This window comes from Takifugu rubripes, chromosome 10, assembly GCF_901000725.2.
Source record: "Takifugu rubripes chromosome 10, fTakRub1.2, whole genome shotgun sequence".
Classification (NCBI taxonomy): Eukaryota; Metazoa; Chordata; class Actinopteri; order Tetraodontiformes; family Tetraodontidae; genus Takifugu; species Takifugu rubripes.
Genome location: NC_042294.1, coordinates 5195789 through 5210393, shown reverse-complemented (window position 1 = coordinate 5210393; position 14605 = coordinate 5195789). Strand labels below are relative to the sequence as shown.

Genomic DNA, 14605 nt, shown 5'->3' with positions numbered 1-14605 from the left:
CAGCCATCCCTCCATCTATCCACCCATCAATTACTCCATCCACCATACCTCCATCCATCCCTTTCTCCCTCTATCAATCCATCCATCCATCGGTCCCTCCCTCCATCCCTCCCTTCATCCATATATCCCTCACATCTTCCTTCCCTCCCTCTATCTCTCCATCCCTCCATCCATTCATCCATCCATTCCTCCCTCCATCCATGTATCCCTCACTTCTTCCCTCACTCCATCCATTTTCAGTTAGAAACACTTTGTCTAAATCAGGTTTGTTTATCCAGAAGTCAGCAGAGAGACAGAGAATCATTCTGGATAGATCACCAGTCCATCACAGAACAGACTATCTCTCTCTCTCCTCTCTCTTTCACTCCTCTCTCTCTCTCTTTCACTCCTCTCTCTTTCATTCATCACTATGTGACGATGTTGGAATCTAGAATTGTCCCTTTATTTGTCCCATGTCTAAACTATTTCCCAATATTTAGGAGGAATTTAAACAGAACGGTAATGACCAAAGACATGGTCCCTTCAGAGCTGTTCTGGAGTCGGTCTCTGTCCAGACCTGTCCTGTCGAGGTGCATGTTATGCTAAGACAGAATAGGGGTACATGTGATTCCTCATAAAGAACAGAAGAAATGTTGGTAATTGTATCCCGCATATCGATAGACTAGAGCGTAAGAGGGTGTGCTGCTGATTTTTCTGTTTTTGTCAGTGGGGAGTCACATCATCTCACTAAAGCTGCACGTTGACCTTTACTGTGAAAGCAGACAGACGAAAAGACAGAGAGAAAGAAAATGGCAGGTAAAGCGGTATGAGGGGAGCGCTTTATTGTAAAGTAAAATAATTGTTTAGAGGGTGACTGAGTAACGGACAAGGGACGAGGGGCCAAGGGCATGACAAACACAGGTTGACAAAGGGATTTGAAGAAAGAGAAAAGAAAGAAGGGAAAGAGACAGATAGGAAGACACACTCTATTGGCTCTCAGCACGGCCCAGGGGTAATTTCCTCTCCGCATGAGAAATGCATGCTGGGATATGGAATTACCTCCAAGGGAGGGTAATGATGCATTGCCAGAACCTTGGCCCCGAGGCACAGCTGTGTGTGTGTGTGTGTGTGTGTGTGTGTGTGTGATTTTGTTTGTGTTTGTGTGTGCATCTGTGGCCTGGCCATCATCCCTGCAACTTCTGGGTAAATTGCCCATTGTAGTTATTTTCCTTTTCTGTGCTGGCCTATCTCTCTCTCTCTCTCTCCCCTCTCTCTCTTTCTCTCTCTTTTGTGTGTGTCTATGGTTGTGACCTTGAGATGACGGCAACCCTGTGTGTTCCTTCTGCACTGACACAGTGAGCATCACCTGAGTTTCTTGAATGGAAGGCCTTGAATGTACCATAAAAGGGCAGAAAAGATATGTTCAGGTCTGTTAGCACACGTGTACATGTATATTATGATCATACAATACACAGTGTATAAAAAGATACTACACAAATCAAAATCACCAGGAAAGCTGGGACATTTTTGCCTGATTTTATTGGTGCTCATTTTCACCAATTGGAAATTTTCACGGAATTAATATTATTTTAGGCACACATTACATTAATGGGTTTATGCTAATTGTAATTAGGCCATTAGCATTGCTTTAAACCTTGTGCACAGACGTACACCCAGTTAGCTCAGTCTTTACTGTAAATAAAGCGCACGACTGGGGAAAACTTTCTTTCTAGGTTTGTAATTCTACATAAAATCGGGACGTGAATGCTCGCCTAACTCTCTTTCTCCTCCTATCACCTGTTTCTCCTCACACCAGCAGCATTTGGGAGGGATTATGGGGAAATGTCACACCAGCAAAATGACTGTATATCTTCTTCCCACGCTTCAATTCATCTCGCCGCCTTTCGGTTAATACTTGAGAGCAACACAGCCAAGCCACACTCTAGCTGTCAGGAGCTTTAATGGTTGACTGGTAGAAAGTGAGCACATAAACATGACATATAAACTATCATTATCATTAAAATCCCACCAGCTTGCTGCAGTGCAGAAATATACAGTAAATGTCTTGTGTACATGTTGGAGGGCTGTTTTTTTGGTCAAGTGGATCAGTTTGTGGTTTTCTTGCTGAAAAAAAAAAACATGGAACATGAATATCTGTTTATTTTCAAGCACGAGCTCATAAAATGTAAATTTTGTGCTTGCGGTATCGACGGAACAGCTCAGATGAGAAAGCACAGCCGCTGTTTAATTCTTCCCCGAAATACACAAATTCAGCGCTATTGACTTTAGACCCAAAGAAATGTGTCTTCTCCCTAATTACCTCTTTTATTCACATTGGATACACCCATTAATGTCAAGAAGTTGTAAATCTCGCATAATGCTGTCATTGATCAAGGCTAACTCCTCCGGGGGGGGGGTAGACGGTCAGGTCACTGCTCTGTGCATCTGTATACATAACCCAGCCTCTCCTGCCAGCTGACTTGTCTGCAGAAAATCAAGCGCTGTGATTTTCTTGCTGGCCCCGTCTGGATGTTGTAACAGCCAGACAGGCAAAATAAAGCGGAGACGGAGCGCGCAGCAGTACGCAGCGCGGCGATTGCCAAAGAAATTGGATACATATAAACATGTCGGGTAAATGCCCACATAGCTGCCTGCAGATGTAATGGAATGAAAAAGTTATGTCATGATCAAGCTCATTTGAAGCTGTAATTGCAGATCGCTTCCTGTCACGCATCATCAGGGCGCCGTGCCAGCAACCACCGAGTGCAGCGGTGTAGCGATGTTAGCAGATGCATAGCGCAGCCGTCTCCCATCCCTGAGGAGTTCACTCCCTAGAATGAAACACCTACAAGCTTTCTCACCGAAACACATGCTAATATTGTCTTTGGCCTAAATTTCTTCCTTATGTGCTGTTTAAAGAGTAGAAACATGTTTCCTAATATTACATCAGAAAGGTGTGATGCAATATCAACACAAGAACCTTGAGTTTTGGGAAATCACTGATTTGACAAGGGGAACCTGACTGGGGGTGGAAAAAAATACACATTCATCCCCCAGCAGATACAATTGTAACATCCTTGATCAGACCATTAACTGGAGACATCTGCTGTCCTTTGAGAGCGTCCATGTCCCCAAAACGCTTTTCAGGAGTAAAACATGTCTGCCGACACATATGGCCACTTAGGTTGGAGCAAATCGATCTTTTTGGGTTATCAAACAGGTTTCAACCTGATTCAGCTCTTATTCAGCATTATTTTCTGCAGTCATTGACAGCAGCTTAGTGAAGAGACAAAAAAAAAGATCCAGAATCAGTTTGTTTATTGGGCCAAGGTAAAATGCTGGCTAATAAAGCTCTATTTGGATTGCTTTGTTATGGATCTGACTGATTATTATTTATAGAGTTTAAATAAGGTTAAAATAACTACTAAAGAAACATCTGTGGACCAAAAGACATCTGTTACCTGCTGGTCGTATTTGTTGTAGTTCGAAAAAGGCGTGGGACGACCTTAACTTCTCTCATCCTACTCCTAATAAGAAAAAGAAAAGAATAAACAAAAAGACAGCAGCAGCCAGAGGAAGCAAGACAAATATTGAAAGAAACAGACCAGAAAACAGCAAAAATGAGAAGATAAAGAAAGTGCAGCTAAAGGAGAAACTGTACTCTTCCAAACATTTCTCTTGAAGCTCTTTTAAATTCATCCTTCTGGTATTTGTCCAGATTATTAAATCAGTTTACTGTTCAGGTTTTGATTTCTTCACTGCAGTTGTTCCAAAAGTTCGTTGGCACATGATCACGGTAACGTTTGTTCACATTAAGTGTTTTTGAATAAACAAATTCCCTCAGGTTGGAACCTGCTTTCCCTCATTTGCAACCACCTTTAGATTCTATGTGCTAACGGCTTCATTTTCATTTTGTAGATTAAATAAATTCTTTTATACTCAACAAGATCGTTGAAATTGAGTGTTTAAAGTTTCATGAAGGGTGGCTTTGTTGGTTCTTTACACTTGCTTATTTAGCAAATGACCCCAAACCAGATGATTCTGATTATTCTCGTACCTTCATCATCCAGCAGCTGGGAGTTCCAGAGAGAACCGGCTGGTGTTAGAACCTAAATGTTCTGTTACTGGTTGATTTTCACAATAAACTGTCCTTTATGTTGTGGTTCTGGTTTGAGCACAGAGGAAATCCCCTTTCACAGAACACAACGGTCTTTCGTGTGATGCCTCACTATCATTATCAGGGCGGTCGCCTCCTCTCTTGATGCGCAGCTTTAGTAAATACCCGTACTGTCATTTCCTCCCTGCGCTGCATTATTGTCCTCCTGAGGACTAAAGAGGATCGCAGGTGCTTTTTTAGTTTGTTTTTTTCCCTCCTCTCACGTCACCCAGCTGATGACACGATCGTTCTCTCAAAAACTGGTTAGACAGCAATAAAACATTAACCTGCCATTTCCAAACTCACAGCAGCACTTTAATCACCTCAAAAGGAAAATTTACCTTCTCTCAGTATAAAACAGGAGGAAACGGATAGCATTTTAGTGAAAAGTAATAACCTGACCAACCCCCCCGACTCACACAGGCTGTCCCAACCATCTGATTTCCACCAATCCAGAAGTGCTTCAGCCATCACTTGCTTTGTCCTGTCCTGTTGTTGATGACCTCAACATTAAGCTATAACATTGATGTAACTGGGTCAGCATGCCAGCAATTAAATCAGAACCCCATCCAACTGGACAAAAGCCCAATCAATGAAATTGCTCCTTTGGTGGCTTCACAAGTTGCCATTAAGCTTCTGCCGGTAGTGATCTGTATTCTACTACTTTAGATCTGCCACTTGTAAATTGATTGCCCCCCCCCCCCACCACACACACACAGAGTGATTATCATTGTTATCACTGTAAAAATAGCTTACAGTCCTTTATCTAGAGGCCAGAGAAAACTAGTGGATCTGATTGCGCATGGGCTCGTAAATCAAGACTCAAGAATGGGAATGTCATTTTCGAGAACCCCCTCCTTTTTTAAACATGGGTGTAATTTTTGGCCCGTGGCGTGATTGGCTGACTGTAGCCAGTAAGCATTTGATGTGTCAGTTTGTTCACTGTTGCCGCCTCAGTGCCAAGGTTTGTTCTTCCATTATCAGACTCCAGTGCAGAGCACTGTGCCCAGGGTGTCTGACTGGTGTCAGCCCGCTTATCCACTGGTGGCCCTGCATCGGTTCCAATCAAGCTACAAAACTGTGCCAAGTGTCGGTATTACTATTGTCAGCCGGTCGCCTCCTGCTTGAGCCTTTGTTTTAGTTTTACTCATCTGGATGGAATGCCAGTGCAGGTAGATGAATTAGAATGAACAGTTCGATCTCAATGAGGAAGCTGTGTGATACATTGTAATGATCTAGGTCACCTCAGCTTCTATCGGCCCATCTAATGAATGTTTGACTGAGTGTGTGTCTCACCGGCCTCTTGTTTGGCTGTGTAAACATCCAGTAATTGCACTGTGTAATGGGGGAATAATGCTACTGGGCTAAAAATGACTGATCAGCAAATGTGGGCTAATTGCTCTGTGAATATCTCCTCTGCACGTGCACGCTCGTGTCTTTTAGGACATCTGCACCCTGTCTAGGTGTGTTTTTGTGTTTTTAATGGGTCCTCTTAATGTCTGACGCAATTAGAGTTTACAGTTTTAGCTAACGTTTCAATCGTCCAGCTCAGACGGGCCAGCGTGACACATGACAACATCTCTGCAGGTCTTAGTGTGTAGACACGCAGCTGGAAGAGTATTAGTAATATGATACATTTAGCTCCCTCTGTTGTCTCCCTTTGGTCGTTTTGAGTGATACATTCTTCAACTTCCTCCAAATTTGCACAAGACTTGTGGATTAAGTGCGCTGACACTAACACTTCAAAATCATAGCCTGATGAGCCAGATGATTCCAAAGTGATGAGAAGAGAGAATAAAGACTCCAATCAAAGAAACTGGGATTTTCTTGTGTGTTGATGAACTGTGGTTATTTTTTTTAAACTACCAGTTACTACCTGCCTACTAATGTGTGTACTAGCAGCAGTGTATTGGTGCTTTATTACTCGTGTCACCAGGTAGAACCTCCTAATCACTCCATGCTCATTATTCATTACAAAGTGAAACCTGTTACCATAACTGGTTACCAGTTACTGGTTACCGTGCTGAGTATAATGATCCACCAAGTAATGCGAGGATATTATCTGTTGAGATGAGAAGTAATTAATTACTATTATTCACTTTTTTCTATTTGAAGTGTTTTGAAATCCCATTTTAATAAAAAAATATATTGTTCTTTAATAGTAGAAATTGTAGTTTGTCATATATATTAATGATTATTCCTTTACTGATGCCAGTTTGATGCCAAATCCTACTGCAAAATTGCTACTGCTGATAAACAGTGGTGCTGGTCCACTGTGACTGAGGTTCAGTGTTGTGGTTATTTTTAGGTGTACTGGGAGAACTGGTCAGCTGGGGGTTTGTACTCTCTGAAAGCAGCACCACTGAAATCCAATCTTGAAGTGGACTTTGATCGTTCTTGTTCTCTTGAAACTGGATGTGGGAAACATTTTTCATGTCCTCCAAAACATCTTCATTTTCAGTTTGTCTGTGTTCCTCAGTCTTCACATCTCCTCATTCTTCTTCTCTTCTTTGTTTACCCTTTTTCACCCAAAAGTGTCTTTCAGTACAGGTGGAAGGTGTGAGTAAAGCCATATTGATCGTCCTCCCGGTTGACTGTACGGGCTGGAAAACTGTGAAAGACTTTTTTTCAGCGCTGCGACCTTCCCTTCTTATTTATGGTCTGTCATTAACTACTTCAACCTTTCATCCCATCTCCATCATGGTCATTTTTCCCCAGTATAGATTTAATGCTTTAATCCCACTTTTCTATTTCAGTCAAGAGTGCTATTCTGGATCACCCGTCCTTTTCAGTTGCCAGCTACCCATGGTGCCGTATTTTAGCACCAAAGAAGGGGAAATTTGATTTAAAAGTGGGTCTTTTTTGCTGTCTGACTCAGGGTCTCAGGCTTTGGGCACTGTTCACTCTCCATCCTATGGTACTTGTCTGTACTTGCATTCTCACCTACTTGTGAAAGATCATCAACCACCGACCAGGTACAGTTCTAGATTTAGCACATTTGGATCAGGCTTGAATCCTGTGAACTTTGGACGACGTGATGTCCCAGCATGCATTGCTCCTTGGCCAGTGGAGACAGATGCTATGGTGTCAAGTACTTGAGAAGTTCCTACTTGTGGACTTGGTATGGAGAAATGATTTTTCGTTCCTTTCACTTCAGTTATCTTTTTGCTATGTTGCATGAACATCTTAGATCAAAATAACAAAAAAAAAGGATTGTTGGAGTGGGAGGGGGTGCTAAGTGCCATAGTGACCATGGATGCTGGTGTCTCTCCTGCACTGGGCCGTTACTGGCAGGAGCAATCACACTTCCAGTTGTCTGAGCTCCAACACTAAACAGATCTGTCACACCGCAGATATTGCAAACAGGCTAACCCAGGAATCTATCGGATCCATCAAATGAATGATTGTGTGCTTATCTAATCTCAGGTGAATCTCACTCTCGAGGAACCAACTAGGAACAAAACCTTCCTGTTCAGCTACATTTGTCCAAACACACATGGATGGCTCTTTTCCTAGAACCCAATTATAGTTTTAATTAGAGAGACCTGAGACTATTTGAATCAATGTGTTTGCAGCTTCGTCCGCATCTCGCTGTTTGTTAGGGGTTGGGTTTGATCGTTTCCTATGTATTTAACTTTACCAGCTTTCTCTCCTTCAGCCTGCATTCTGGGTAGCTTGTGGGATTAAAATTTCTGTTCTGTTGTTGCCTTTCAGCCACAACTGTTTTTATAGATTATATTGTGCTTGCCACACTCAGGAACTGCTCCATCACTGGTTATGATCTTGCACTCAGGGGTATTTGCACAGGTGTCTGCATAGGTGTGTAGGTATGGACTGGAATTTGGAGAGGGAGCATCGCTATGCTGAGTGAGAAATAGTGTAGGAGAAGTGTTAAAGTTGTATTTCAGAGACAGATAAAATGTGCCTTCAGGGGAAAGACAGGACACAGACAGTGAGAGATAATGAGAAACACCAGCGGAGGATAGAGGTGTCTGTCGACTGCTGGCATGATTTAATAGCCAATATTTGAAAATGTGCCATTTGCTGCTCTGTCAAACCTTTATTTAGCTTCTCTACAGTAACAGGAGAAAATTGATCCCCACGCCAGTAAATTACCCAAATTTACTTTTTTTCCCCCCTCATTCTCCCTCTGTTGTTGATTCTCTCAGTCTCTCTCTCTCGCTTTCTCTCTACCTCTCTCTCTTTCTCATCCTCATCCCCCTCTATAGCAACACAGGGATGAAGATTGATGTTCGGGCACTAATTAGCATCTGCTTTGGGATGCATGCTGCCAGTCTACCATCCCTGACCCTCCCTTCATTTAGCAGACTGACAGGCCTTGTCCAATCAGATTAGGCTGTGTGGACAGGTGTCCTGTGTGGTGCTGTCACTCAACGCGTGCTACTGATGGTCCAAGAGACCTAAGATTATATATTTATGGTATCTACAGGGATGCATCTAAAGGATCCAAGGGGGATCCAATGAGTTTGTAATTGTTTTCTTGGAATTGGTGGATTTTGTGACTATATTAGTGGAGACACTCTTCTTTTTCCATTTCTACTTCAGGGGTAGAAATGGAAAAAGCTGATGCATCCCGTTGTTTACCCTTCATCTCAGTCAGCACCTCATCGTTTCTGGCTAATTGGCTTCCTCGGGCTGGACTATGGTCAGTTAGAAATAAGACAGAATGTCTATTAACAAGTTTAGAAACAGCTTTTTTTAAATCAAAGAAACTCAAATAAAAGCAAAATCAGTACAAACTTTACTTTTATACGAATATGCAATCTAAATTGTGGGACAGATGCTGTTAAGCCACACATTTGTTTCACTCTCCCAGACGAGATTTCACATTTTCAAAGACAGAAAACCCCCCAGCATATTTGTCCCATGAAGTATTTCATAATTCATCCTTTCACAGCTTTCCTCTGCCATCGCGTTTTGAGTTCAGGGATATGAGGAACTAGACGGTTAATGATGCAACGGGCAGAAGATAAATAGCGGTCATCCTTTCATCCCACCCCCACAGTGTTCCTCTGCAGGGCAGGCGGACCGAAGTTTTCCTCGGCAACGTTTCTGCCAAATGATTGTTTTTCAGATCGTTGTCCCCTGCGTTTGTGTTCTGCACATCCGTGGTGGTTTCAGGACTCCAGTTGTCTCTTAAGAACAAACAAATGTGAGGAGAACATTCATGAAAAGTTCCTTTGTGCTGATTGTACTTTTCTGTTCATATGCACACATACTGTATGTGTGTGTGGGTGTGTGCAACAAAGCCCAGCAAGGTCTTTTCTCATCTCCCTGTTATATGCAGTGTAAATATTGTGGGTACGGGTATTTAGCGTAAGGTTCTTTTTGATCGTTTTCTTTTCTCAGCCTTGTCTATCTTTCTCTGTACATTCCTCTGTTTCAGCAAGTTGGCACATTTCTTAGCGTTGCATCTAGCGGGCTGTAGCTCTCATTAGCACCTACATCTCCATGACTGGCATCTCATCTAAAGGTGGTTTTTACTTACTATTTCTTCTTTCAATCGCCCCCCCCCCCCCCCCCCCCCCCCCCCCACCAAAAGTGTGTCTGTCTCCTTCTGTCTCTTCCAGTTTGTTTTAATTAATGGCGAGCCAGGATGCTTATCTTATCAGCAGATCAGTCTGCTTTCTATTAAACACACTGACAGGGCTGAGGGATCACACACACACACACACACGCACACACACACACACACACACACACACACACCATTGAATGCACAAAATGTAGGTATTAAGACACTTTCACTTATATGTCCCTAACCACACAAGCAGCAGTTCAGATCAGCGTCCACATCAGGAACCATCTTGATCTTTACCCCCCACAGAGACACACAGACACACACACACAAGAATACACACACACGTATACAAACAGTGTCGATGGCATCTGGTTGTGCGATCTAAGTTGTGTTGTTTGAGGGTCTCTTCTCCTAAATCCCCTAAATGCCTTGGGAATCCCTGCCTTTTCCTTCCCATCTGTATCTCTGCTCCACATCCCTCCTTCAGTCCTGCTTCATGGCTGAATGAACACTTATCACTTGTCAGATAAAGAGCCATCCACATTGGTGCTTACTTTATCTTGGAGAGCCATGTTTCGGGCACAAACTCGGCCTTTCACAGATGCTTCGTGGCCGCATTTGCCTGATCAACCCAGGCGTGAGTGCTGTATCACAGCAACAGTGTTCCAATTGGGTCAATTGGCTGTTGTTGACCAAGGCAAGAAGATTTTTTATTTTCCTTTTTTCCCTTCAGATTGATGGGGAGTACGGCGAGCATGACAGCAGAAACATCCAAATCAGTCCTTAAAAACCAGCATGAATTGGACCTGGTTTCACTGAGAGTTGACAATGTTTTGAAAGGAGACTAGGACAAAGTGGTTGAGAGGAAGTACAGACAAAAATTCTATGAGGTTCAATATTACAGCCTGTCATAAGGCGATCTTGTGCCATTTGTCACAAACTCATAGTTTTGTCATTTTGTGGGAATACAGCAAAACAATTATCTGGCTGGGGATAATACAATAAAGGAAACCAATTCCTGAGTATTACCTAGGGACAAGGCATTTATTTCACTTTGTCCAGCCTGCTCACAGGAGTGTAAACTTGTAATGGTAGAAACGATGGAGCGTAACTCCATTCGCAGGCTTTAGTGACACGTGTTCTCCGGCACCTTGTTGTTTTCAAGTTTACACAAACCAATTTCACGGATTATATCTACTCTAAACTGAAAATCTCTTTGTGATTATAGAAACATGCTTAAATTGTCTTGCGTTCTCTCTAGACTAAAGCTAGCAAAAAACAGCAAATGTTCGGTATTAAAAGCTTATTTTTAGGTGTAGTTGTGCAATACTAGAAACAGATGCAGGTTCAGTTTATGGCATTTTCAGAGCCACAGAAACTGCATGTTTCATTTGCTCTGCATGTCTTTGATGCGCTCGTCTTTGTATTTGCAATGTTGCTGCACCCTTTCTTTTTATTTCTATTTGCAGTGTAAAGTGTGACTATGGGTCTGCTGGAAAGGAAGCGTAATCTTCTGTGACTGCCCTGACGCTTCATTTAAGTGCTGCAGGAATCAAAGTGTCTGTCTGTCTGTCTGTCTGCTTCTCTGCAGGGAATTTGGGTGGAGAGATCCGGAGCTGCCAGAGGTGATCCAGATGTTGCAGCACCAGTTCCCATCAGTGCAGTCCAATGCTGCAGCTTACCTACAGCATCTCTGCTTTGGTGATAACAAGATCAAAGCTGAGGTTTGTATCTGTGTGCGTGTGTGTGTGCAAGTGTAGCCTTTTTTGGGATGGCGCCATGCATAGCACTAACATCCAAACCAACAGAGCTTTTCTTTTAGGTCCAATAACCCCCACTTCACCCTGTAACACTCAGAATCAATTTAGCAGGAATCCAGGAGAGGTTATTCTTGTTTCAGGGAAGTCAGATAAAAGCCGTTTCTGCAGCCTAATTGAAAATGAAACCACGTTGCCAAAACGGCCGCAATTACAAGGGAAATATAGAAACCTGGAAATAAAGTAAAACCAGAAAATTAATTTTAACTGTGTGCAAACGCAGGCAATTAATAGGTCTAAACATCAAGACCCAGCTAATTTTCCTTTACACCGAACCACTTACCCGCCCACACGAGGAAGCACACACAGCTAGAATACACCCGCATGCAGAAACATCCTATTTCATTCCACTCCCACTTGCTCATCCTCCATGTGCTCGAGTCTTTTGTAGTGGCTATAATTATTGCTTGAATGGAGGTGTCCAAAAAGGGAGAATAGCAGCATTGTATTGGCAGCGAAGGTTTTTCATCGTCTCCATCATGCCGTCTTGATTGGCTCGTTCATGCCCAGAAGCACAGCTAAATAGTATTTACACAAATTCAATCTTGACGTGATATCAGGCAGCCAAAACATGCAGCACATGTCATGGGCTTTTGTTGTGTGTGAATGCAGCATATACGACGTGCACACAATAACTGTAGGGCAGCAGAATTCTATCTGTGTTATTTGGAAGTGAGTAGGCACCATTAAAGAGTGTATGAGCTTCGTCAAGTTGTCCTTCAGTGCAGGGTTCTCAAAAGAAATGTTTTTGGCACACGAGCACCACTTCTTCATCAGTATCAGAAAAGAATAAGAAGACCGAAGAAAAGAGTATTTTCAGACTAAATGACTTTATTCTTTTCCAAAAGATTGTATTTTTTAATGTAGCCCGAAAACTTTTACATTTCCTTTATCAACGTCTGGCAATAAAAATATTTCATGATTTGGAGGTTAAATCTGTGTAAGTAAAGTAGATAAAGTGAGCTGTGTCCCTGTGCAGGTGTGTAGACTCTCCTACTGTTGTATGTTGTGGAACATGGTGACATTTACTGACATCCTTCTTTCACTCCTGCTTTCAAATTTTACTTTGAGAATTTAAAAGGAAGGTTTGAGAGGTTTTGAAGGGTAAAAGTAACAAAAGTCTTCTTTCGCTTCGTCAACCAGCCTTGGAATTATTCAAGGTTTTTGGTTTTTCAGCTTGCCAGTGTAGAGTTTTATTGTCTACAATAGATGGTTGACAGTACACTGCACTTTAAACAGCTGCCAGTGAGTGGGTACATTTAAGTAGCAGTTACTGTATTTCCTGGGTTTTTATAGCTATACAGACATTTAAATGTAAAAATATTTAAAAAAATAAAATTACTAACCTACTAACAAAGAGTCTTTAAAAAACAGAGAAACGGCTGTTGACAGAAGTGTGTAGGTCATGTAGGTGGGGGCAGAAAGCGATGATTCTGCATCTGCAAGTGTCAGAAGTGCGCCTCAGTGGAGCGTGGCAGCTGTGCAGGAATATTGGACATTCTGGACATTACTTAAAGCTTAAACTCTGGATCAGAGAGGAGATTGCAGCCACTTCACACTTGGCTGGAAACAATGTCTGATCCCTGAAACTGAAGATTGATTGTATGGAATGTCTGAGCTATAGGTGAAGGGTTCATGTCAGGCAAGTTCTAAACTGTGTTCTCTAAAGCACCACACTTGAGCTCCGACACCACTAGTTAGTTAGTAGACACTCTAGCATTTATATAGCGTGACCATCCATTTAGCTTAATAAAAAAAAAGGCCCCTAATGCTTTTTATTGTGTTGGAGGTTTCAGTATGTTCAGAATCTTTGAAATAAATTGGATGCAAACCGAAGCCCAATTTGTTGGCTGAAGCTTGCTGGTTTCCCGTCAGCCAGGCAGACACAGATGGCAGGAGAGGTGCCGAGCAAGCAGCTAAATATGTGGCTGTTATTTGTTGCTAAAGAGATTCGCACCATAGAGCCAAAGAGAGAGTGAAAGAAAGGCTGTGCGTGATAATTAATTTATTCCATGTCATGTACACGAATGCATATTAGATCTAGGGTTAGGTTTCCGTACGTGGGATGATGGACAACTGGACTCAGCAGCTTTCCCACAAACACACACGTATCCCTTCATGCACGTATATATTCAGTGGTGAACCCACGTTTGCAGTATGAGCTGTGCTAATCACCTGTCACATCTGCTTTATTTAGACTGTTCAACCCTCCTTCATGATTTACATATTGATTTGATATTGATCGAATCCTCCGCGACCTTTTTTTCATCACAGACAGGCTTGATCTTCGCAGGATCATCACAGCAGTGCAGACGGGTTTTTCTAGTCATCTTTCATGCAGTTACACCAAGAGTGTATTTCCATTTTGTGAGGACGTCACATTGTAATTTAAACAAAACTGGGAATGAGACAGCTGAACTCACACACTCATCCACTCTGCTGGCTGTGCCTCTACTCTAGTGTTCTAGTGTCTCCTCTATTCTCTTTACCAAGAAAAGAGGTCCTTGATTTCCCTCTTGCATTAAAGTTACGGCTCCAGAATTTCTTTCTCCTGGACATTCCGTGTTTTAAAGTTTACTGTCGGTAGCACTAAAAAACCAGCCGGGCCCCGTGCAGTACCAGGAGCCTATACATTAATGCTGTTTTTGGCCCAGTTGTGAATGCTCCGCAGGGAAATGTTAGCCCCGGGGCAAGAACTCAATTAGCTCAAGGTTAAAGGCCCCAAATGCACTTCGCTTTAGGCTAAGTGTCAAATGCAAACCCAAAAGGTTTTTGCATGTGCATCACTCCCTTGGTAGTGTAAAACAGCTTCAGGTGAGGGGGGTGGGGGGAGTGGGGGTGGGGGGTGTCGCAGATGCCTATCGACCTTTCACAGATGGTGACTCAGACACATGTGTTAGCATTGACATGTATGTGTCACCATTCTGTCCCGCTGCTGTGCCAGCAGCGCCTCTGCTTTCCACCATTGCACTCGTCACCACTGCTAACAGTTACCACAATAATACTGTCGCTATGGGTTACCAATTGCCGTGGCCGCCACGGAACAGCGGGAGACAAAGACAAATCAATCTGCGTTTCTAATCTTCTTTACATGGAATCGAGACAGTGCGG

General features: G+C 42.7%; 1 protein-coding gene across 4 annotated transcripts in view; it reads left to right on the top strand.

Moving 5' to 3' along the window:
• Nucleotides 1–14605, top strand: part of ctnnd2a (catenin (cadherin-associated protein), delta 2a) — a 143008-nt gene that overhangs the window by 83370 nt on the left and 45033 nt on the right. For all 4 annotated transcript variants that reach the window (XM_029842434.1, XM_029842435.1, XM_029842433.1 and 1 more), the window contains exon 13: nucleotides 11269–11401. In XM_029842434.1, the coding sequence (XP_029698294.1) occupies nucleotides 11269–11401 (133 nt within the window). The remainder of the gene's footprint in view (nucleotides 1–11268; nucleotides 11402–14605) is intronic.